This window comes from Schistocerca nitens, chromosome 3, assembly GCF_023898315.1.
Source record: "Schistocerca nitens isolate TAMUIC-IGC-003100 chromosome 3, iqSchNite1.1, whole genome shotgun sequence".
In the NCBI taxonomy this organism is placed as follows: Eukaryota; Metazoa; Arthropoda; class Insecta; order Orthoptera; family Acrididae; genus Schistocerca; species Schistocerca nitens.
Window position 1 is genome coordinate 261273024 of NC_064616.1, and position 24674 is coordinate 261297697.

Below are 24674 nucleotides of genomic sequence, written 5' to 3' on the forward strand. Positions count from 1 at the left end.
TCTGCGTAAGGGTTAGTATTCACTAAAGTGAGGTGTCGCAGGATGTGGGTACTGCGATGTTTGCGTATGTCTGGTTAAGATTAACCATTAATACGCGCTCATCTGGAGATAGATTGGCCGAAATCTGACGAAGGGTAGCGGTTTTAAGGGCAGAGGAAAAAAAAGTGCCAAGGCAAGAGCCAAGGGAAAAAAACCTCTGGGATCGTTAGGTCGGGTGGTAAGAGCAGTAGCGGTTGTCTTGCTACCTGCGATAGGTTGTGTAAGGATAGGCTTTGTTAGTAGTGGGTATCATGCATGTCGATACCTTGACATTGTGCGTTTGTGCTGCTCGGCGGCTGGTGCTGGGTGCTGGTACAGAGTCCTCGTTCAGCGTCAGCAACCTGCAACAGTTAGGTTTGTTATCGATCTTGTCATATACCGGAAGCACAGTGTGAGGGAATGTTGGCAGATTGTTTGTGCGTCTGTGGGCGAGCTCGTCGGTGTCCCTGCTGTGGCCTGTTGGTCGGCTCTAATAGCAGCTGGTAGTTGCCAGTCAGTGTTGCTGATATGCAGGGGCTTACCGACATTTGTCGCTGTTTGCGTATGTTAGTTTACCATAGGTGGCTATGCCCTAGCTAGCAGTGTCTTTGGCCGCTTGTGCTTCTGCCTGTGGTTGTGATAAGCTATTATTATATTAAAAAAGAAAAAAGAAACTCGTGCTAAATCTTGCCAAAAACCATACTTGTCTGCACCTTCTCCCTAAAAAAAAATCAAGCATAAAAAACTCTGCAGATTGAGTGAGGGGGAACCCAGTTAAAACACAACCCCGCATTAAAATACCTGGTAGTAACACTAGACAGGGCACTCATGTATATGAAGCATTGTTACAACACAATCACACAATTCAGTATTAGACTTCAAATTTATGTTTACTGTTGTTGTGGCTGCTTTTGAAAATCAGGACTTTCCAAATTGTGGTTATTTACTCAACGATGTTAATGTGATCTGACTCTCCACATTTTCGAATGCTTCCAGTATTTGTAAGCTTCCTAACAGCTAAATATTTAATTGGTGGTCCAGTTTAAAATAATTGTTATTTTGAGATATTGCTCTGTTGTTAGTGCACAAAAAGTGAGCATTGTTAAGCTGAACTTCTGTGGGTACTGATTTATTTATGATACAAAATAAGTAGACACTATGACCGTGACTCTTGTGTACATTATTGTATCTTGTCCATCTAGTTACACAGCATACAGTTCTCATAGTTCTTTCACGCAACTACTGTGTTGGGATCGACATATTGAAAAATTCATACTTGTCCATTTGGATCCTGTGACACTTTATCAGAATAAAAATTTGATATAGAAGACAGAATAGGATTTTGAAGAGATGTATAAATATTCAAATCGTGTAATGAGAAGGGTGTCACTTAGAAGCACAGTGCTGAATAAATAAAAAGGTACAAACTAGGAGTCTAAGTTAAAACAGTTATCTCAAATTCCAAAGCACTAGTGTTGAACTATAGCCTATCAACAAGTGAAAGGTGGAAGCTAAAAACTGGAAACACTCGTAAAATGCAGGTAGTAAAATTGTAAAATTAAAAATAAAACAGAGAGAAAGAGGAAGAAAATGATGGAGGAAAATAGGTGGCAACAGTTGGAAAGTATTAAATTGCAATTTTTAATAGCTATGTTAGCTAGTTGATGGTTTTGTGGCTATTTACTTTTTGTATCCTCCTGACGCTGCCAGTGTGGTTAGGAGAGAAGCATGTCGTGTTGACTGTGGCACTTTTGCCTTAGAACAATGTTAAGTAGCTGAGTAGGCTGCTTTGCTTCTACTCAGAGTTGATTCTGATATTGTTAGCTTTGTTTTTTCAAATCTATGCATTATTGCCATTGGTGTGTGTCTTATTTTTCAGGTCAAACAAAGCGAGAATCACGTGGAAAAGAATGGGAAGAAAAGAGAGTAATTTTTTGCACCCCACAGATTTTAATCAATGATGTATCAAACAATATATGTCAAGCTGGGGATTTCAAGTGTGTGGTTGTGGATGAAGCACACAAAGCGACAGGAAACCATGCATATGTTCAGGTAATGTCTCTTTTTGTCCTCTGAAAGGTTTGACCTACTTTTTTGAGAAACACTTTTTTTCTTTTCTTTACAAGAGCCCCTCTGAGGCTTGTAGTATTGTAATATAAATTTCTGTTTTTATTGGAAATGTTTACCATTTCCAAGCCACTGATTTGACTGCACATTGGTCACTAATCACACATTCCCAGATCCTTCACATTAAACTTCAGTCTTTCCAAACATAATTTTGAAATGTCTTTCCACAAGTGTTTACAGTTAGTTGTTTATTCACCAACAGATCATTTTACAATGATAGTAGGCATATTCCCTAAATACATCACTAAAACAATCAGAAGTTAACAAACATAAAGGTGTAAAGTAACTTGCAGGTATAAATTAATTTTGGTCCTTAATCAATATATTCACTATCAGTTACTTCTGATGTTGGTTGTCTTTGCTTTATAAGAGTGAGATTTCAATGTGCACTTTGTCGTGGTATTGAGGTCATAATGTCATTCAAATGCTTTTCAAAGTTGTGAATCATATTAATTTTCTTGCCACTAATCATATCAAGCAACAGGACTAGTTCAGCTTTTGTTTGTGAAAGGATCTGTTGTACACACGGACAATTGGATTATGTTTCCAAGGAGTTATTTCAGCTTCATTTGATGATTGCTTTGTCAGTTTTGGTGTCTTCTTCAGACTGGGAATTTCATTCTCTCACTACCCAGCATTTGATTAAATTTGAACATTTATGTGATTCAAAATGTAATATTACACCTCTACATTCATGATGCTGCTGAGGAGGTTGGGAGAGAAGCATGTCGTGTGTTGACTGGGACGCTTTCGTCCAAGAGTAATATTACAGCAGCTGAGGGGGCTGCTTTGTGTCCACTCAGGATGGATTATAATATTGTTAGCTTACCTATAGACAAGGGCAATGCCACAGTTGTGTTGGACGAGCAGGATAACAGTCCAAAGATGCAGCATTTACCATCTAATTCAGTGTATCACAGACCATACCTGGATCAGAATAATGAAGTGATTGACATCTGTCTGTTTACAGGGCTGCTACCATAGCAACAGCCAATCAGAGAACATGCTTCTGTTCCTTTCACCATTGTCAGGTCTCTCTGCTATGGCTGCTATAGCCAGTCACAAATGACACTTGTGGCCAGTAAGCTAAACAATTATGAGCCAATTCTTTGTGTGCTTTGTTTCTCTGTGCGGCAAGTTAATTTGCGCTACAGTATATCTGAAGCATGCAATGGAAGTGTGCAGAAAAGTAAGATTGCTAAACAGAAAGCTGATTGATCTGCTCATGTCTTTCTCATGTTTTGTGTGCTTGGTGCACAACTATTTAAAGGAGGAGAGAGACAATAGTATGACTCTACTGCCTCTAATGATGGTAGTCAGAAAGAACTGTAGATGCCTTGAAGATACATGAAAACACTGTGAAAGTTTGTAAGGAAAAATACTCTGCAGAAGAGAAAGAGTCCAGTTCATCTAAGCTACGGATACTTGGTAAATAGAGGAAAGATTCAAAAGTAACAAATTTGGACTCATTCCAGCAAAATGCTGTTCATTGCCATTATATGAATACTAGGAGAGGAAAGAACATGCAACTATAAAAAACTATGTGTTACTTTTTGCGAGGCAGGATTAGTCAGTGGCAGCAAGACTTTTTTTGTTAATTGTTGTCCGAGCCCTCAGTTTTTGGTACAAAAAAGTTAATGGACGGAAAATTATAGTGGAGAGAGGTGATACCTTAGAATGGTGTTGTCAATTTTTAAGAAACATTCTTAAAGCACCATTGGAAGACATTGTGCTGCTTGGCAAAACATGGATCACTGCCAATCATTCAATCAGAAAAGAATGGACATATGATAGTATATGTGGAAGTTGTGCTGTTCCTACGGAAAAGGGTGCAAGAATGGTTGTCTTGCACACTGGAATTTCACCTCGTTTCATACCCAACAGTCTCCTTGTTTACAATTTGAGAAAAAACAAGTGGCCACCACTTGGAAATGAACTGCAGTAGTTTTCTGAAGTGGTTTAAGGGGCAACTATTAATTATTGGTAAACTTAAATCGGCCATCAGTCATTGTAATGGATATGCCCCATATCATACAGTTATTAAAGATAAAACATCAAAGATGTCAATGAATAAATGGCTGCGAACTAAGTGGTGTTTACCCTTTGCCATAATTCATCTTTATTTTTGTGTTTCATGTTTTTAGTAAATGGTATCTACCGCATTTCCACAATAAATATCATCTTGTTATTAAGGAATACCCCTCTGCACAAGTACAATGATGCACACTACAATGATTGGCAAGTACTTAAGAAGTTTATATTATTAGGTTGGTGAGTAAGTTAAGCAACAAGGATATTACGACCCTGTAAAGCGAACTCAATACTGCACATTAAAAGGCAGTGTGAGAAGAAAGTCGATATGGAACTGCACAGCTGTTGCTGTTACAGTCATAGTGCATGAGCATGCACAGGCGAATCAACAACATCGCCCCCTTCCACACTCAGCTGTGCTTCGCTGTCAGTCGCTTTCTTATTCTGACCCAACAAAAAGTGTTGATAGGAAGACTAATAACCTCCTGCTGAGAAGTTCTGTGTTGCAAGAGACTATCAAGAGTCTTATCTCATATTGTGCTGGTCTCCCTTGATTATGTGGCCTCCTGAAGATGCACAAGGAATGTTTTCCTCTTATATATGTTTGCAGTAAAATTGGTGCTCCAACATAATGTGTAGCAAAACACCTTGCTATTCTGCTGAGCCCATTAGTAGGTTGGTGTCTGCATCGCATGAATAACTTGGCTGATTTCTTACTTCTATTTAAGGGACTATGTTTGAATGACTGATATTTTAGTAAGGTTTGATGTGGTCTTTCTCTCCACTCCTGTTCCTCGGCTTAATTCATAATGCTTAATTGTGGTTAGGTTTAGTGTTGAATTAATGAACCTATTTAACATGGGTTGATTTTCACTAGCTTTTTATTCAGTAATCACTTCTGTGATCAGACGGTTGGAGCTGTGATGAGGAGCCCTTTGTCACATATTATTGTCAACCTGTTCATGGAAGATTTCAAGGAATGTGCATCAGAGTTGGCACTATTGAAACCTGCATTCTTTTTTTAATGGATGATACTTTTGTCCATGGCCTTACAGCAGTGAGAATTCAAACAGTTTTTTAGAACATCTGAATTTAATCCACCCGAGTGTTTGCTTCTATATGGAATTGGTAAAGGGTGGCTGCCTTCTTTTCTTTGATGTGTTTGTCAGAAGGTAGGTTGATGGTGTGTTGGGATATGCATTTTGTAGGAAGGCAACTCTCACTGATTTTTATCTTCAGGTTGGTACGTGTCACCATCCATCTCCGTGTGAAGGGGTACTTCATAACTTTGTTAATAGGGCCCACATTATCTTAGACTCTGAAAGTTTGTCAGCAGTGTTAGCTCACATTGAAGTCACCTTTCACAGGAGTGGTTATAGTGAAGACAGATCATATGCATGCAATGCTAGTGATCAACTGTGAATTGGTAAAGATAAATGTAAAGTTCTGCTTTCTTGTCCCAGATGGGCCAATCAGGCCCAACTGATCACTGTGCTGCCAGTGGTGTCATTGGATGCGGTATGGAGGGACATTTGGTCAGCACATGGCTCACCTGGTCATTGTTGGGTTTTTTGGCCTTGGAACCACTACTAATCAGTTGATTAGCTCCTCAGTTGGCTTACTGAGGGTGATTCCTTCCACCAATGGCAAATCTCTGGCAGTACTGGCAACTGAACCTGCCCACCACCCCCACCCCCACATGGCAGTCAGCCACACTAACCAGTCAGCTATGGAGGCAGACAACTGTGAACTGGATGAATGATGAAAATAAGAACGTGACACCTAAGTCTATGGACATTTTGTCTTAGCAAGATAGCATTTTCAACAGAATTGGTTGTATTCTGCAGAAACATTGTGTGGAGCGTATTTTTTGAAAGATTATCTTCATTTGTGTAGGGTGTGTGTCCACAAAATTGTTTGCAATTGTAGCATGTCATACAATTATTGGTCAGGTTATCAGGACCCTGCAGGACTGATGTATGAACACAAGTGTCACATACACTTACAACTCTTACGTAAATCTTCTATTGCAGTACATTGCTTTGGCACCAGTCATCATATGGAAAATAAGAACACGGAGGTTTTGTGTTCCACTTCAGTTATCACTATTTTGTTATTAAGGAAGCAGTTGCAATTAAAGTAGAAAGTGGCGCCATAAATAGATATGGAGGTTTTAGCTTAAATTTTGCTTGGAAGTCTGCTCTCTTCCAGGTTAAACAACAAAGAGACAAAGTTGATGCTACTTACTCACCCTTTGGTAATTAATATCCACTATCGCTAACTGCCCTCCATGGACCATGAACTTTGCCGTTGGTGGGGAGGCTTGCACGCCTCAGCGAAACAGATAGCCATACCATAGGTGCCACAATGGATGGGTATCTGTTGAGAGGCCAAAGAAACATATGGTTCCTGAAGAGGGGCAGCAGCCTTTTCAGTAGTTGCAGGGGCAACAGTCTGGATGATTGACTGATTTGGCCTTGTAACATTAACCAAAACAGCCTTGGAGTGCTGCTACTGCGAATGGCTGAAAGCAATGGGAAACTACAACTCTAATTTTTCCCAATGGCATGCAGCTTTAATGTATGGTAAAATGATGATGGCATCCTCTTGGGTAAAATATTCCGGAGGTAAAATAGTCCCCCATTTCGATCTTTGGGTGGGGAGTACTCAGGAGGACATTGTTATCAGAAGAAACGAAACTGGCGTTCTACGGATCGGAGCGTGCAATGTCAGATCCCTTAATCGGGCAGGTAGGTTAGAAAATTTAAAAAGGGAAATGGATAAGTTAAAGTTAGATATAGTGGGAATTAGTGAAGTTCGGTGGCAGGAGGAACAAGATTTCTGGTCAGGTGAATACAGGGTTATAAGTACAAAATCGAATAGAGGTAATGCAGGAGTAGGTTTTTTAAAAAAAAAAAAAAATAGGAGCCCTGGTAAGCTACTACGAACACCATAGTGAACACATCATTGTAGCCAAGATAGACATGAAGCCCACACCTCCCACAGTAGTGCAAGTTTATATGCCCTCTACTCCGCAGATGATAAAGAGATTGAAGAAATGTATGATGAGATAAAGGAAATCATTCAGGTAGTGAGGGGAGATGAAAATTTAATAGTCATAGAAAACTTTAATTCAATAGTAGTAAAAGGAAGAGAAGGAAAAGTAGTAAGTGAATATGGAATGGGGGCAATGAATGAAAGAGGAAGTTGCCTGGTAGAATTTTGCACAGAGCATAACTTAATCATAGCTAACATTTGGTTTAAGAATCATGAAAGAAGGTTGTATATGTGGTAGAGGTCTGGAGACACTGGAAGGTTTCAGATAGATTATACAACGGTAAGACAGAGATTTAGGAACCAGGTTTTAAATTGTAAGACATTTCCAGGGCCAAATGTGGACTCTGACTACAATTTATTGGTTATGAACTGTAGGCTAAAACTGAAGAAACTGCAAAAAGATAGGAATTTAAGGAGATGGGACCTGGATAAACTGAAAGAACCAGAGGTTGTAGAGAGTTTCAGAGAGAGCATAAGGGAACAATTGACAAGAATGGGGGAAAGAAATACAGTAGAAGAAGAATGTGTAGCTTTGAGAGATGAAATAGTGAAGGCAGCAGAGGATCAAGTAGGTAAAATGACGAGAGCTAGTAGAAATCCTTGGGTAACACAAGAGATATTGAATTGAATTGATGAAAGAGGAAAATATAAAAAAGCAGTAAATGAAGCAGGCAAAAAGGAATACAAACACGTCAAAAATGAGGTGGACAGGAAGTGCAAAATGGCCTAACGGAGATGGTTAGAGGACAAATGTAAGGATGTAGAGGCATATATCACTAGAAGTAAGATAGATACTGCCTACAGGAAAATTAGATCTTTGGAGAAAAGAGCTCAGATGGAAAACCAGTTCTAAGCAAAGAAAGGAAAGCAGAGAGGTGGAAAGAGTATATAGAGGGTCTATAGAAGGGTGATGATGTACTCTAGGGCAATGTCATGGAAATGGAAGAGGATGTAGGTGAAGATGAAATGGGAGATATGATACTATGTGAAGAATTTGACAGAGCACTGAAAGACCTAAGTCGAAACAAGGCTCCAGGAGTAGACAACATTCCATTAGAACTACTGATAGTCTTGGTAGAGCCAGCCATGATAAAACTCTACCATCTGGTGAGCAAGATGTATGAGATGGGCGAAATACCCTCAGACTTCAAGAAGAATATAATAATTCCAGTCCCAAAGAAAGCAGGTGTTGACAGGTGTGAAAATTACCAAACTATCAGTTTAATAAGTCAAAGCTGCAAAATACTGACACAACTTCTTTTCATATGAATGGAAAAACTGGTATAAGCCGACCTTGGGGAAGATCAGTTTGGATTCCATAGAAATGATGGAACACGTGAGGCAATACTGACCCTACGACTTATCTTAGAAGATAAGTTAAGGAAAGGCAAACCTACGTTTCTAGCATTTGTAGACTTAGAGAAAGCTTTTGACAATGATGACTGGAATACTCTCTTTCTAATTCTGAAGGTGGCGGGGGTCAAATATAGGGAGCAAAAGGCTATTTACAATTTGTTCAGAAACCAGATGGCAGTTATAAGAGTTGAGGGGCATGAAAGGGAAGCAGTGGTTGGGAAGGGAGTGAGACAGGGTTGTAGCCTATTCCCAATGTCATTCAATCTATATATTGAGCAAGCAGTAAAGGAAACAGAAGAAAAATTGGAAGTAGGTATTAAAATCCATGGAGAAGAAATAAAAACTTAGGGGTTTGCTGATGACAGTGTAATTCTGTCAGAGACGACAAAGGACCTGGAAGAGCAGTTGAACGGAATGGACGCTGTCTTCAAAGTAGGGTATAAGATGAACATCAACAAAACCAAAATGAGGATAATGAAATGTAGTCTAATTAAATCAGGTGATGCTGAGGGAATTAGATAAGGAAGTGAGACACTTAAAGTAGTAGCTGAGTTTTGCTAATTAGGGAGCAAAATAACTGATGATGGTCAAAGTAGAGAGGATATAAAATGTAGACTGGCAGTGGCAAGGAAAGTTTCTGAAGAAATTTATTAACATAGAGTATAGATTTAAGTGTCAGGAATTCTTTTCTGAAAATATTTGTATGGAGTGTAGCCACATATGGAAGGGGAACGTGGACGATAAATAGTTTAGACAAAAAGAGAATAGAAGATTTTGAAATGTGGAGCTACAGATAAATGCTGAAGATTAGATTGGTAGATCACATCACTAATGAGGAGGTAGTGAATAGAATTGGGGAGAAGAGGAATTTGTGTCACAACTTGTCTAGAAGAAGGGATTGGTTGGTAGGACATGTTCTGAGGCATCAAGGAACCAACAAGTTAGTATTTGAGGGCAGTGTGGAGGTTAAAAATCATAGAGGGAGACCAAGAAATGAATACACTTAGCAGAGTCAGAAGGATGTAGGGTTTAATAGTTACTGGAAGATGAAGTAGTTTGCACAGGATAGAGTAGCATGGAGAGCTGCATCAAACCAGTCTCTGGACTGAGGACTACAACAACAACAACAACAACAACAACAATAACATCATCATCATCATCATCATCATCGCTAACTTCTGATATTGGTTGTCTTTGGTTGTGTGGTGGCATTAGCTCTCTCTCTCTGTCTGACTGGCTCTCTCTCTCTCTCTCTCTCTCTCTCTCTCTCTCTCTCTGTGTGTGTGTGTGTGTGTGTGTGTGTGTGTGTGTGTGTGTGTGTGTGTGTGTCTTCAAATGCAGAATGTCATTTGGGATATTATGTATCATTCACATAAGATGCCTACCATCCAAGCAATCTCATCATTCTATTTCCTCCAGAATAAACATCAGTTAGGCATCCTAAACAGGTCTTGTATGCAGTACTAATTTGCCATCTTTGAATTCATAGATTCAACAATAAACGAGACCATCAGAATATTTCTCGTTTCAACTTGTATTTGGCCTGAAGCCACATTTTTAGAATAAGTATGTTTTATCAGTGCCCATTCCTTATGTACACTGATGAGCCAAAACATGACTTCTGCCTACTTTTAGAATGGATGGCACCTAGTGTGGTTGTTGGCATGTAACCCAATAAGGAAAGTATGTATATAAGCAGAGGAGAGATGAATAGGGTATCATTCTAGCATCGATACTCTATGCAAATGGGGAAGATCACTGCAATAAGAAACTACAAAAAGGGCAGATTGTCATGGTGTGGCATCTGGGAACAAGCATCTTGAAAACAGTGAAGCTGTTCACATGTTACTATCTTGAGCATCAATAAAAACTGATGGACGCATTAGGTTTGTGTAGTCTCTTGCAGCTGTCATTGGTCAAAATTGTTAACATCATGGTTATTTATTACTGAGTATCTAAGATTAGATAACTGCCACAGGGTCATATATGGCAGTCTGTACAGCCTCCTATTGGACTATGATATCAGCAACAGGTTCATTAATTTGTTAATTGAATTACCCCCACCCCTGCCAATGTCACTTGTGACTTGTGTTGGATTTTCTCTCTTGTTCCTCAGCATTTAGTGACTAAGAATTGGTTTCTGCCAGTTTTATATTTTCCCCCCTGAATTGTGATTGTTGTCATTGTCTCTGGACATTTTTGCATTCAATAAACTTATCATGTGGGTAGTCTTCAATAGACATCTTCCAACTGACTGCACTCCAACAGTACACCGTCATCAAATCTTGGAGAGGTCTCCCATTTGGTCTCACACATGTGTGCCCAGTAGTGATCATCACCATTTTTTCTTCTTCTTCTTCTTCTTCTTACCTACTCACATCCCATCAGGTAATCATCTTGGTTTTTTCTTATCTCTTGGAATCTTGCCAGGAACTTCCTTATTGCACCTACCCTCCATTTGCACAGCTATCTGTTCTGTCCGAATATGCTTTATTTCCACTTTGGTCTTAATTATGTCTTACTTTTCAGTCTGTTACCTGTTCCAATTGTCTATTTTCCTGTCTTTACTAGTAAATCCCAACATATCTCTCCAATGATCACATAGCGACCCTTTATTTATGATTGGTTTCCATAAAAAGGACACATCTCACAACCTCTAGTCAGAATTGGAAATACATGCTGATTGTAAAGTTCCAATTTCAGGCACAATGGAAATTTAGTTTTGAAACTTTATTTAGTTTAACAAAAACACTCCATATTACGTTTACTCGTTTATTTATTTCCTTTTCTGTTCACTCTGCTGTCTTCAAGAACTCTAATTACAAAGCTCATCAAATGATTCTATGACTTCATTTTGGACTTGTACTGTTTCCCTTTCAGTGTACCCTGAGGTGACAAAAGCAATGGAATAGCAATATGCACATATAAATATGAAGGTAGTGTAACATACAAAAGGTATGAGGTGAGTCAAATGAAAACCTTAAATATTTGTTTAAATATTATTTATTGTGCAGAAGTGGTACAAATCTGTATCACTTTTCAACATAATCTACCCCACGCTCAATGCAAGTCCTCCAGCTCTTACAAAGTGCATAAATTCCTTTAGAAAAAAATTCTTTTAGTAGTCTGTACAACCACTCGTGCACCGCGTGGCGTACCTCTTCATCAGAACGGAACTTCTTTCCTCCCATTGTGTCTTTGAGTGGTCAAAAATATGGAAATCACTTGGGGCAAGGTCTGGTGAATATGGTGGATGAGGAAGACACACAAAATGCAGATCTGTGATTGTTGCAGCTGTTGTGTACGGGTAGTGTGGGGACTTGCATTGTCATGTTGCAAAAGGCCACCTGCTGACAGCAATCCATGTCGCTTTGATTTGATTGCAGGCCGCAGATGATTTTTTAGGAGATCTGTGTATGATGCACTGGTGACAGTGGTTCCTCTAATGCTCCAGAATGATGCCTTTTTCGTCCCAAAAGAGAGTCAGCATAACCTTCCCTGCTGATGGTTCTGTTCGAAACTTCTTTGGTTTTGGTGATGAGGAATGGTGCCATTCCTTGCTCGCTCTCTTCGTTTCCAGTTGCTGGAAGTGAACCCAGGTTTCGTCCCCCAGATTCTTGCAAGGAAGCCATCACCTTCTCGTTCAAAGTACCGAAGAAGTTCTTCACAAGCATCAACACATCGTTCTCTCATTTCAGGAGTCAGCTGTCTTGGCACCCATCTTGCAGACATTTTGTGAAACTGAAGCACATCATGCACAATGTGGTGTGCTGACCCATGACTAATCTGTAAACATGCTGCAATGTCATACAGTGTCACTCGGCGGTTTTTCTTCACTGTGGCTTCAACTGCTGCAATGTTCTGTGGAGTCACAACTCGTTGTGCCTGACCTGGACAAGGAGCATCTTCCACTGAAGTCACACCATTTGTGAACTTCCTACTCCATTCATAGACTTGCTGCTGTGACAAACATGCATCACCGTACTGAACCTTCATTCGTCGATGGATTTCAATAGGTTTCACACCTTCACTATGCAAAAACCGAATAACAGAATGCTGTTCTTCCCTGGTGCAAGTCGCAAGTGGGGTGGCCATCTTTATACTGATACTGTGACGGTATTTGTGCATCTGCACTATGCTGCTGCCTACAGGCCATTCTGCACGCTGTTTGTAGCATGCTTACCAGCTTACAGGATAACGGCGCGAAATTTCGATTTGTTATTACAAATTTAAAGTTTTCATTTGACTCACCCTTGTATAAAAGGGCAGTGCATTGGCGGAGCTGTCATTTTTATTCAGGTGATTCATGTGAAAAGGTTTCAGATGTAACTTCGAACATGGAATGGTAGTTGGAGCTAGACGCATTGGAGATTCCATTTCAGAAATCATTAGAGAATTCAGTAGTCTGAGATCCACAGTGTCAAGGGTGTGCTTAGAGTACCAAATCTCAGGTGCTACCTCTTGCCATGAACAACACAGTGGCTGATGACTTTCACTTAATGACTGAGAGCCGCAGCGTTTGTGCAGAGTTGTCAGTGCTAACAGACAAGCAACACTGCGTGAAATAATCACAGAAATTAATGTGGGACATAGGATGAATGTATCTATTAGGACAGTGTAGCAAAATCTGGTGTTAATGGGCTGTGGCAGCAGGCAACCAGTGCGAGTGCCTTTGCTAACAACACAACATCGCTTGCAGTGCTCCTCCTGGGCTTGTGACCATATCAGTTGGACCCCAGATGACTGGAAAACTGTGAGCTGGTCAGATGAGATTCGATTTCAGTTGGTAAAAGCTGATGGTAGGTTTTGAGTGTGGTGCAGACCCCATGGAGCCATGGACCCAGGTTGTCAAAAAGGCACTGTGCAAGCTGCTGGTGGCTTCATAATGGTGTGGGCTGTATTTACATGGAATGAACTGAGTCGTCTGGTCCAATTGAAGTGATAATTCACTGGAAATGGTTATGTTCGGTTATTTGGAGACCATCTGCAGCCATTCATGTACTTCATGTTCCCAAACAATGATGGAATTTTTATGGATGACAATGCGCCTTGTGACTGGGCCACAATTGTTTGCGACTGGTTTGAGGAACATGCTGGATGATTAGAGCGAATGATCTGGTCACTCAGATCACCCCACATGAATCCCATTGTACATTTAAAGGACGTAATCGAGAGATCAGTTTGTGCACAAAATACTGCATTGGCAACACTTTCACAATTATGGACAGCTATTGAGGCAGCATAGCCTAATATTTCTCCAGGGGACTTCCAACAACATGTTGAGTCCGTGCCACATTGTGTTGCTGCACTACACCAGGCTCCAATACAACATTAGAAGGTATCCCATGACTTTTGTTAACTCAGTGTATTAGTGTGTTGAGTGTATGCTATTACAGGGTTAGAATAATTTATTTTCAGACCTACTTTCAAACTTACGCTATTAAGTTCATTCCATAGCTCGTGTGTACTACAGGCAGACAGTACAGTTCCTTCCGTTATTCCTTCTTCATTTTTCCAATTTATGGATCTGAAAACCTCCTGTAGTATTTTGGTGGTACTGAATCCCATTGACTTATTACACTTTCAGTTGAGTTTCCATTATGCTGAAATGTGGTGGAAGCTGGAGCATTAACATGTATATTCTTCGGTATGCTGACATTTGTAAGCTGTTAATACAGATTTTGTTAAAACTTAGAAGCTTTCACAAAATTCTGAATCCCATATAAAGTGATAATTCGTACTCATTTCTCCATTCAGCAATTTCATTCACATCACGCAAGTGTTCCATTGTGCTATATTCATTTCTAAAGCCAATTGTTTCTATATTCAGTTGGTGGCAATTTTAGTGTTTATCTTATTCATTACAGAAAAGAAGCTCATGTATGTATATTTTTATCTTTCCCACTTAATTTTGTGTGCAGTAGATTCTTTGGATAGTTTCCTTCCTCCACAATCATTCTGTAATTATTTCTTCATCATCTGTAATAATCTCTACTGAATCTGAGAACTACACCCTCCCTTTCTTCGTATCTCAAATAGCTGTATACACATCATCTGTCATCAATTGCGAAATGTTATTAATGTCATTATTAACTTTTAAACAATGTATGGAAAGTTTTGTATCTGCACAGGCATGACAGTACTGTAAAACACTCCTGTCAGCACATTTGTCACTATTGTAGCGAATGTCAGGTGCACAACATGGAAGCTGGGGAGTTAGATTTCATAACAGGAAAAACTCGATGTATGTGTTAAACTACGGAGTAGCAGAGAGTCTTAACATCGCATAGAACCTGGCATGGAGAAAGCACAGAATGCAACCTATATGCATGACCAAAAGACACTAAGTGATCAGAAGTATCCTGACACCCCCAAAAATATACATTTTTTATATTAGGTGCATTGTGCTGCCCACCTACTGCCAGGTAATCCATATCAGCAACCCCAGTAGTCATTAGACATCGTGAGAGAGCAGAATGGGGTGCTCAGCGGGACTCGCAGACTTCGAATGTGGTCAGGTGATTGGGTGTCACTTGTGTCATACATCTGTACACAAGATTTCCGCATTCCTAAACATCCCTAGGTCCACTGTTTCTGATGTGATAGTGAAGTGGAAATGTGAAAGAATACGTACAGCACAAAAGCGTGCAGGCCGACCTCTGTTGACTGACAGCGACTGCCTACAGTTGAAGAGGGTCATAATGTGTAATAGGCAGACATCTATCCAGACCACCACACAGGAATTCCAAACTGCATCATGATCCATTGCAAGTACTATGACAATTAGGTGGGGGATGAGAAAACTTGGATTTCATGGCCAAGTGGCTGCTCATAAGCCATACATCACGCCAGTATATGCCAAACAGTGCCTCGCTTGTTGTAAGGAACATAAACATTGGATGATTGAGCTATGGAAAAACGTTGTGTGGAGTGACGAATCACAGTACACAATGTGGTGATCCGATGGCAGGATGTGAGTATGGTGAATGGCCAGTGAACATCATCTGCCAGCTTGTGTAGTGCTAACAGTAAAATTCAGAGGCGGTGATGTTATGGTGTCATTGTGTTTTTCATGGAGGGGACTTGCACCCTCTTATTGTTTTGCATGGCACTATCACAGCACAGCCTTACATTGATGTTTAACCACCTTCTTGCTTCCCATTGTTGGAGAGCAATTCAGGGTTGGCAATTGCATCTTTCAACACTATCGAGCACCTGTTCATAATTAACGGCCTGTGGTGGAGTGGTTACATGACAGTAACATCCCTGTAATGGACTGGTCTGCAGAGAGTCCTGACCTGAATCCTTTAGAACAGTTTTGGGGTGTTTTGGAACACCTACTTCGTGGCAGGCCTCACTGACCGACATTGATACCTCTCCTCAGTGCAGCACTCCATGAAGAATGGGCTGCCATTCCCCAAGAAACATTCCAGCACCTGATTGAACATATGCCTGTGAGAATGGAGGCTGTTGTCAAGGCTAAGGGTGGGCCAAGACGATATTGAATTCCAGCATTACCGATGGAGGGCCCACAAACTTGTAAGTCATTTTCAGCCAGGTGTCTGGATACTTTTGATTACATAGTGTAGGTAGCATGCAGAACCAAGAATGCGGTATGATATGAAAACTATGTCTGTGTTAGTACACCTCTGCATAAGAACTGACTGCACAGACCTAGAGCCGCGAGCAAGTAAACACCTGAATCAGGTGTTCTGCCCATACAACACTCTGTGCATGTCGCCCTTGTTAGCTTTCCACATTACTTTGCCATGAGACCCATGCCAGCTCATCTGTGTCCATACACATGTCCCCTGGTGCGGAGCCGAAGAAATCTGTGGAAAGGTAACAACTCGCTATATAGTAGAGGTGGTGTATTACACAAACAAGACTGAAAACTTCCCTAGCTTTTGGACGAATCCTCATTCGAGCACACCCACACATGTATGTGCACCTTACCCTCCACCCCCCCCACCTGTCCCCTCACACTCAACCCCCCCCCCCCCCCCACACACACACACTTATACAGCTACATTGTGGGAGATGATTATTAACTTTTACATATTTGTGATTTATTTGTTGAACATTCCCTCTCCACTACATCCCATGTTACTCCTCTCCTCTTGAGATCTTCCTTAACCTGTCTGTCCATCTCCTTCTAGGCCACCCAATTGGACTTCTTCCTGGTACCTCCATCTCCAAATACTGGCATGGAGTTTGAGTCGGGTGCATTCGCCTCACATGACTGAACCACTTCAGTCTCAAAGTACTCATTCTCTCCTCTGTAGTCAATGTCACATGCTGGTCTCTCCTTACATAATCATTCCTGACTCTGTTTCTCCTAGTTTTTTGTAGAGCTGACTCAAGGAACTTCATTTCACATGCTTGTATTTGACTCTCTTCCCTCTTATTTATGACACAGGCCTGTAGGCTATATATCATGACTGGCAGGAGATAAGTTTTATACATGGTCTGTTTGGCTCTTTGAGGGACTTCCTTGTCCGAGATTAGAGTTCTTACTTGGTGGAAGAAGCTAAATCCTTTTGTTATTCTGTTTAAGACTTCTAGTTTGGAACTTCCATCGTGTGATATGGTGCTACCCAGATAATTGAACCTTTTCACACATTAAACCTTCTCCCCCTCCATCTGATGCTGCAACGTGTGGGTGTCCTGGTCATCTTCATTGCCACTGTCTTGTTCCTACTCACAGGTAACTTGAATTTTTTGTGATCCAGTAATCTAGTCTCCTCTGAACCTCAATTTCCATCTCTCCCCAAATGGCGATGTCATCAACAAAAACAAAAGTGTTGAGATCCTCATTTTCTTCTTCCTTGATTTCTTTCACGGTTGTGTCCATAAGTGTAATGAAGAGTAAAGGGGAGAGCAAACTCCCTTTCTGAACACCTTTCTTTGGCTTTTTTGATCGTCCACCTCCTATTTGTACACTGCTCTCACAACCATCGCACAGCATCTGGACTTTTTTAATTAATTAATCTGGAACATTATGTTTTCTCAAGCATTCCCATATTTTATCCCTTGGTACATTGTCATATGCTTTTTCCAAATCCTCGAATACTACTATCAAGTCATTTCCTTTTTCCCAGTATTTCTGCATTAACTGAAAAAGGGAGAAAATGAGATCTATTGTTCCCCTATTACTTCTGAACCCATGCTGTTGTTCCTCTAATTGGTGTTCTAGAATTTTCTGCAATATTTTTTCTATGACCTTTTCCATTATCTTAAGGCAGTGTGATTCCTCAATAGTTGGTGCATTTCTTTCTAGTACCTTTCTTGAAGAATGGTATTATAATTCCTTTTTTCCATTCATCCAGCACTTTGTTTTCTTTCCATATCACCCTCAACACCCTGTGTAACCATTTTATTCCATGGATTCCTGCGGCTTTAATCATATCCGCTGTCAGCTCATCTACTCCAGCTGCCTTCCCACTTTTCATCTGTTTCAGGGAATTCCCAGTTTCTAACCAAGAGATTGGATCCTGCTGTTCCTCTAATTCAATGACTTTGGTGTCACTTTCTTGTACACCATCCCCATGCAGTAAGATTTCAAAATAAATCTTCACCTCTTCTCAGATACCTTCCATGTCCCTGATAATATCCCCTTGCCTATAGTATACAGTTTAAATTAAAAAAAACCTATATAAACATGCAGGACATCTATACAAATATCACATGGGTAATCATGATACCTGAAAAGTTTTGATTATCAAGTATGTGTATTTGAAAACATGGGAACAAAGCATGTCATAGTTGCAGACCATATATACAGATACTGTTTACATATTAAAAGTTTTCACATTTTAAAAAATCTAAAAAGAATAAATGTTAAAGGTATTCTAAACAGTGTATGTAAGGGATGGTGGCATGATAAAAACAATGTATAAATGTACCATGCAGCAAGAATAATATTAACAGTTTATGACAGTATGTTTTTACAGGCAGAATCACATTGAGTAGAATTCCTCCAGCGTGTGATAATACCATGAGAATAAAGTGACCAGTATTTTGGCAGTTTTTGTAGGCAGTCTTCATCAGATAGCTTGCTGCAACCATGGCGAAAACATTATTTTGTTACCTTATTTTACTGCATATTGAGATATATCACTGATGATAATGTAACTGAAAATATACTGTTGCTTATGGACATACCTGTTCCCAAAGCACTGCCTCTGTGGACTTTAATGCTTAGAATATACACTGAAGAGCCAAAGAAACTGGTATACCCACCTAATATTATGTAGGACACCCACGAGCATGCAGAAGTGCTGCAGCACGACATGGCATGGACGCGACTAATGCCTGAAGTAGTGCTGGAGGGAATTGACATCATGAATCCTGCAGGGCTGTTCGTAAATCTGTAAGAGTAGAAGGGGGTGGAAATCTCTTCTGAACAGCACATTTCAAGGTATCCCAGATATGCTCAATAACGTTCATGTCTTGGGAGTTTGGTGGCCAGCGGAAGTATTTAAACTCAGAAGAATGTTCCTGGAGCCACTCTGTAGCAATTCTGGATGTATGGGGTGTCGCATTGTGCTGCTGGAATTGCCCAAGTCCGTCAGAATGCTCAAGGGACATGAATGGATGCAGGTGATCTGATAGGGTGCTTATGTATGTGTCACATGTCAGAGTCATATCTAGATGTATAAGGGGTCTCATATCACTCCAGCTCTGACATGCAGCGTCCATGGGTTCGTGAGGTTGTCTCCATACCCGTACACGTCCACATGCGCGATACAATTTGAAGCAAGACTTGTCCAACCAGGCAGCATGTTTCCAGGGATCAGCATTTCAATATCGCTGTTGGCGGGCCCAGGTGAGGCGTAAAGCTTTGTGTCGTGCATTCATCAAGGGTACACAAGTGGGCCTTTGGCTCCGAAAGCCCATATCGATGATGTTCCATTGAATGGTTCACACACTGACACTTGTTGATGGCCCAGCATTGACTGCAGCAATTTGTGGAAGAGTTGCACTTCTGTCACGTTGAACGATTCTCTTCTGTTGTCATTGGTCCCATTCTTGCAGGGTCTTTATCCAACCTTAGCAGTGTCAGAGATTTGATGTTTTACCAGATTCCTGATATTCACAGTACATTCGTGAAATGTTCGTACCTGAAAATCCCCACTTCATCGCTACCTCGGAGATGCTGTGTCCCACCACTCATGCCAACTGCAACAGCATGTTCAGACTCACTTAAATCGTGATAATCTGACAACTGTGCCAGACACTTGTTTTATATAGGCGTTGCCAACCTCAGTGCCATATTCTGCATGTTTTCCTATATCTGTATTTCAATATGCATGCCTATACCAGTTTCTTTGGCGCTTCAGTGTAGTTAAAATGTAATACTTCTCATTTGGTGAAACAAAATAGTGATTATCAAACACTGGAAAATCGTAGTTGGAATATGAACAATATTGCATCAATGGGAGGATGAGTGGCTAGAAGTGACAGACAATAAGGTCCATCTAATAAAGAGCACAGTGTAGCAATGGCGTACCTCCTTTCAGCCATGTCAGTGGGATGAGGTCCTCCTTACTCATCTTTGCATAGATCACAGTCCTATGATGCATGGCTTCTTGCTCCAGTGAGCAGTGGCAGATTTGCTGACAGATCCGCCCTCTATTTTAAGTAACGTTCAAATGAATGTGGTCAGAGTTTTAAGGTATTGTGACTTGTCCAAATTTTTTCAGGAACTTTTAAGGAAGCTGTTTTTAACCTGTTAACGTGATGACTGGCTCATCCCTGTGCCTCTTTTTCTTTCTTTCTTTCTTTCTTTCATTTTTTAAGCTCTTCTGTGGTTTTACTTCCATTTTAATCTGAGGTACAACACTTTTCACCATTCCTCCATTGTATTAAGGCAAGTGAGGTAGAGTGACTGTGTGAGTGAATCCTAGTGTGGTGGCAGTGAGTGCATGAATGTCATTTTGTAGGTTTCCTCGGCAACCATGCCCACACCATGTGCGCACACACACACACACACACACACACACACACACACACACACACACACATACACATACAATATTATGAGAGGGATAGATTGTTACTCACCATGAAGATGACATGTTGAGCCACAGACAGGCACAATGAAAAGACTGTTACACGGTGAGATTTCGGCCAAAGCCTTCTTCAGAAAGGAAACACACACACTCACACAAGGAAACACACCTCATGCACACGTGACTGCTATCTCCAGCCAGAATGCAACTGTCACGTCAAGAGGATGCAACAAGCTGGAGTGGGGTGGGGAAAGGGGAGGGATAGCAGGGTACAGGTGGGGGGGGGGGGGGGGGGGAGGGGTCAGCACTGCCTGGTGAGGCATGAAGCAACTAGGGGGCAGGGCAAGGCTCACAGGTGCAATGTTGGAAGGGTAGGGGCCAATACCTAGACACCTTATTCTAATTCTTTCTTAATCTCAACAACTTCTCTCTCATCCACTTCAACTGGTCATCCTCAATTCAGTGTGTCACCTTCCTAGACTTTGATCTCCTCCTCTCTCATGGCTGTATCCACACCTCTGTCCATGTTAAAACCGCTAACAGTATCTGCATTTTGACAGCTGCTGTCCCTTCCACACGAAAAAGTTCCTTCCATACAGCCTGGCTGCTTGGAGTCGGCATATCTACAGTAACAAAAACTCCCTTGTCCTGTGTGCTGAAGGTCTCAGAATGGCCTTAGACCAATGCTTCCTAGTCTTCAGATTTCCCTTTCCATATCCCCACACACCTCCAATCCTTCCACCACCACCCAAGAACCAGCTACAAAGAAGCACCCCCTTTGTTACCCAGTAGGACGCTGAACTGGAACAATTAAACTGTATTCTTCTTCAGGGCTTCGATTATTGACCATCATGGCCTGAAATGAGGAACATCCTATGTAAGATGCTTCCCACCTCTCCTATAGTTGTGTTCCATTCACTATCCAACCTCCACAACAACCTAGTCCATCCTTGTGCCACACCCAATCCCATCCCCTTGAAACAGAGATCATATCCCTATGAAAGACCCAGGTGCAAGACCTTCCCAGTCCACCCACACAGCACTTCCTATTCCATTCCTGTCACAGGCTTACCCTATCCCATCACAAGCTGGGCCACCTGTGAAAACAGCCATATCATATACCAGCTCTGCAGCAGTCATTGCACAGCTTTTTATGTTGGTATGACTATCAGCCAACTGTCCATCAGAATGAATGGCCATTGCCAGACTGTGGCCAACAGCAGTGTCGACCACCCTGTGGCACAACATGCAACTGAACATAACATGCTTGATTTCAGTGCCATTTCACAACCCAGGTCATCTGGATCCTCCCCTACACCACCAGTTTGTCTGAATTGTGCAGAAGGGAGTTATGCTTACAACACATTCTCCGCTCCTGAAATCATCCCAGCCTCAACCTATGTTAACCTAATGTCCGTACATCCTCCACTCAACATTTTCCGCCCCATATGTCCTATCACCTCCTCACAATTCATGTCCCCTCACGCTCATTGTGTGTTGCTCTCTGCCAACACACCCACCTGCCTTTTCCCTTCCCTGCTTCTCTCCTTTTCCACTTCCCATTCCCCACCCCTTTCCCCCTCCGGCCCTCCACCATAGCCTCCCAACACTGCATCCGTCAGCCTCATTCTGCCCGCTAGTCGCTGCACACTATGCCAGGCAGTGCTGACCCCTCTCCCCCCATCCATACCTTGCTGCCCCCCCTCCTCCCATGTCACCCCACCCCACACCATCCCAATCCGGATTGCTGCTTCCGCACGACATTACACAGCCACATTCTGGCTGGAGTGGCCAGAGGTAGCAGTCGTGTGCAAGAGGTGTGCATGCTTTTTGTGTGTGTGTGTGTGTGTGTGTGTGTGTGTGTGTGTGTTTCCTTTCATTGCACCTGTTTCTGCAACCCAGCATGTCATCTTTATGTTTATGTAATTTACAAGTATGTTTTTTGAAGGATTCGAAAATCTCAGCAGGAACTGAAGAGACTAATTAAAAGTTTGGTAATTAATTAACATATAAGTTGGTAAAATATGACAGCTTATCACACTGCTTTGATGCTATTTACTGTAAGGATTATATTTTCTGTATTGAAAGCTTTGCTCTGATTTTTTTTTTTTTTTTTTTTCTGTTTTATTTTTAGGTCATAAAACAGCTTAGAAGTAAATCAGCTGTTTTCAGAATTTTGGCATTATCTGCAACACCAGGAAGTAATTTTAATGCAATCCAAGAGGTATGATGCTTTTTACCATTTGTCCTAAGTTTAAAATTTTGCTTGGGTTATAGGTTAATAATTTTATTTCTCAATATATGGGGCACTTGTTTATACTCATCTGGTGATGGTAATAGATACTATATTGGAAGCCAATATTGATATACATGGTTTAGTTCTGTAATTCCTCTTCCAAAAGGCAAATATCTTCAAAATATCTCCTTGTCAACTACAGTTAATGCAGATTCCAAAGCCACTTCTGCAGATGGATACATTGTGTAGACTACTAAGCCAAAATTCAACACTGTAAACAAAAAAATGGAGATGAATGAAATGTTGCCTGTATGTAATGTACAATGATAGAAGTAAAAAATTAAATGAAGAGTTTAATGAAAAAATAAGTAATTGGTGAACTTGGTAATGATGCTGTGATAATAGTATCTATTAGAGGTGGGCCAAACGGTTATTCTGGAGTAACCGTTATCACAGTTCCAGTTATTCTTTGATAACCGTTATTGTTAACAGTTACTAATAACTGCCAAGTTATTTTTCGCTAGCGAATACCAAATACTCCGAGGGGCTACAGTTAAATAACGATACAGTTGGAATTCATCAGTTTAGATATCAGTATAACTGTGAGTAGTGTGAAATGGCAGGAATGTCGTATGAATCTTAGCTTATTAACTCCGGGTACATTTTAGTTGATGTTAGAACGATTATTAGTGTTTCATATTATATGTTTGTAGGTTATCAGTCGCTATTAGAAATATTATCTTCGCAGCTGCGACAGAAAGTACGCGGAACTTCGCCACAGCACTGTTTAATTAAAATGTTAACAACGTGCGTTTTTAAGTATGAAGTAATATGTAAACTGAGTACTGTAGGTTAAATTCGAAGCTTAATTTCTTGTGCTGCTCACATAATAGAATAAAGTGTAGAGCCTTGTAATACAACAAAAAATATACGTAATGTTACAGATTCGTTTACTCCTGTGCTGTAAAAGCTAGTCCTATTGGGGAAAGTGTGAGTACGCTAATCAAAGTTTTATGTCAGATTTGGAAACTGCTCGATTTCTCCAGCTACAGCATGTTTACAACATATGAAGACATGCAGATCGAAAAGGTTGACAGTGTTACATTTCTGGGACTACAACTCGATAATAAATTCAGTTGGGAAGGACATACCACATTTTTTCACTCTATTATTTCATAAGGGAGCATATTCTGTGGTAACTTATCAAACAAAGCAAAAGTTTTTCGCGTGTAAAAGCATGTAATATAAATCGTTTGTGGTATAAATTCAAGGACATCATGTAGGAACCTGTTCAAGGAACTTTGTATTCTAACCACTGCTTCCTAGTATATTTATTCCTTAATGAAATTTGTTACAAGTATTTCTAACCAATAGCTCAATACATAATATGAGTACTAGAAATGGGAACAGCAATCTACATAAGACCTAAAATCACTTACCTTGGTCCAAAAGGGGTCCAATATTCAGGAACATGCATTTCAATAAACTGCCAGCAAGTCAGCTACCATTAAAAACTTGGTTTCAGCTAAAGCACGGTTTACAGTGTGTTTGAAAGACTATTTGATACAGAAGTGTCTGATTCCACCCGTCATCAATATGCCGGAAATGGCTATTTTAAGTGTCTATGACGTCACTACATACACATGGCAACAAACACGAAGATACATATAAATAATGCAATAACATCTCCCACCAAAAATACAGTCAAACCAATGGGACAACTGCGGGAAGTTGGGGGTTTTAGGGTGAGGACAAGCTAGTAAAAAAAACACACCATGATCCCAAAACACAAAATGAAGAACAAAAAGAAAAAAAATACAGCATTCTGCTACACC

The 24674-nt window shown here is 40.7% G+C and overlaps 1 protein-coding gene across 3 annotated transcripts in view; it reads left to right on the top strand.

The window, feature by feature from the left end:
• Positions 1-24674, top strand: part of LOC126248230 (Fanconi anemia group M protein) — a 238925-nt gene that overhangs the window by 75201 nt on the left and 139050 nt on the right. For all 3 annotated transcript variants that reach the window (XM_049949058.1, XM_049949057.1, XM_049949056.1), the window contains 2 exons: positions 1898-2070; positions 22738-22827. In XM_049949058.1, the coding sequence (XP_049805015.1) occupies positions 1898-2070; positions 22738-22827 (263 nt within the window). The remainder of the gene's footprint in view (positions 1-1897; positions 2071-22737; positions 22828-24674) is intronic.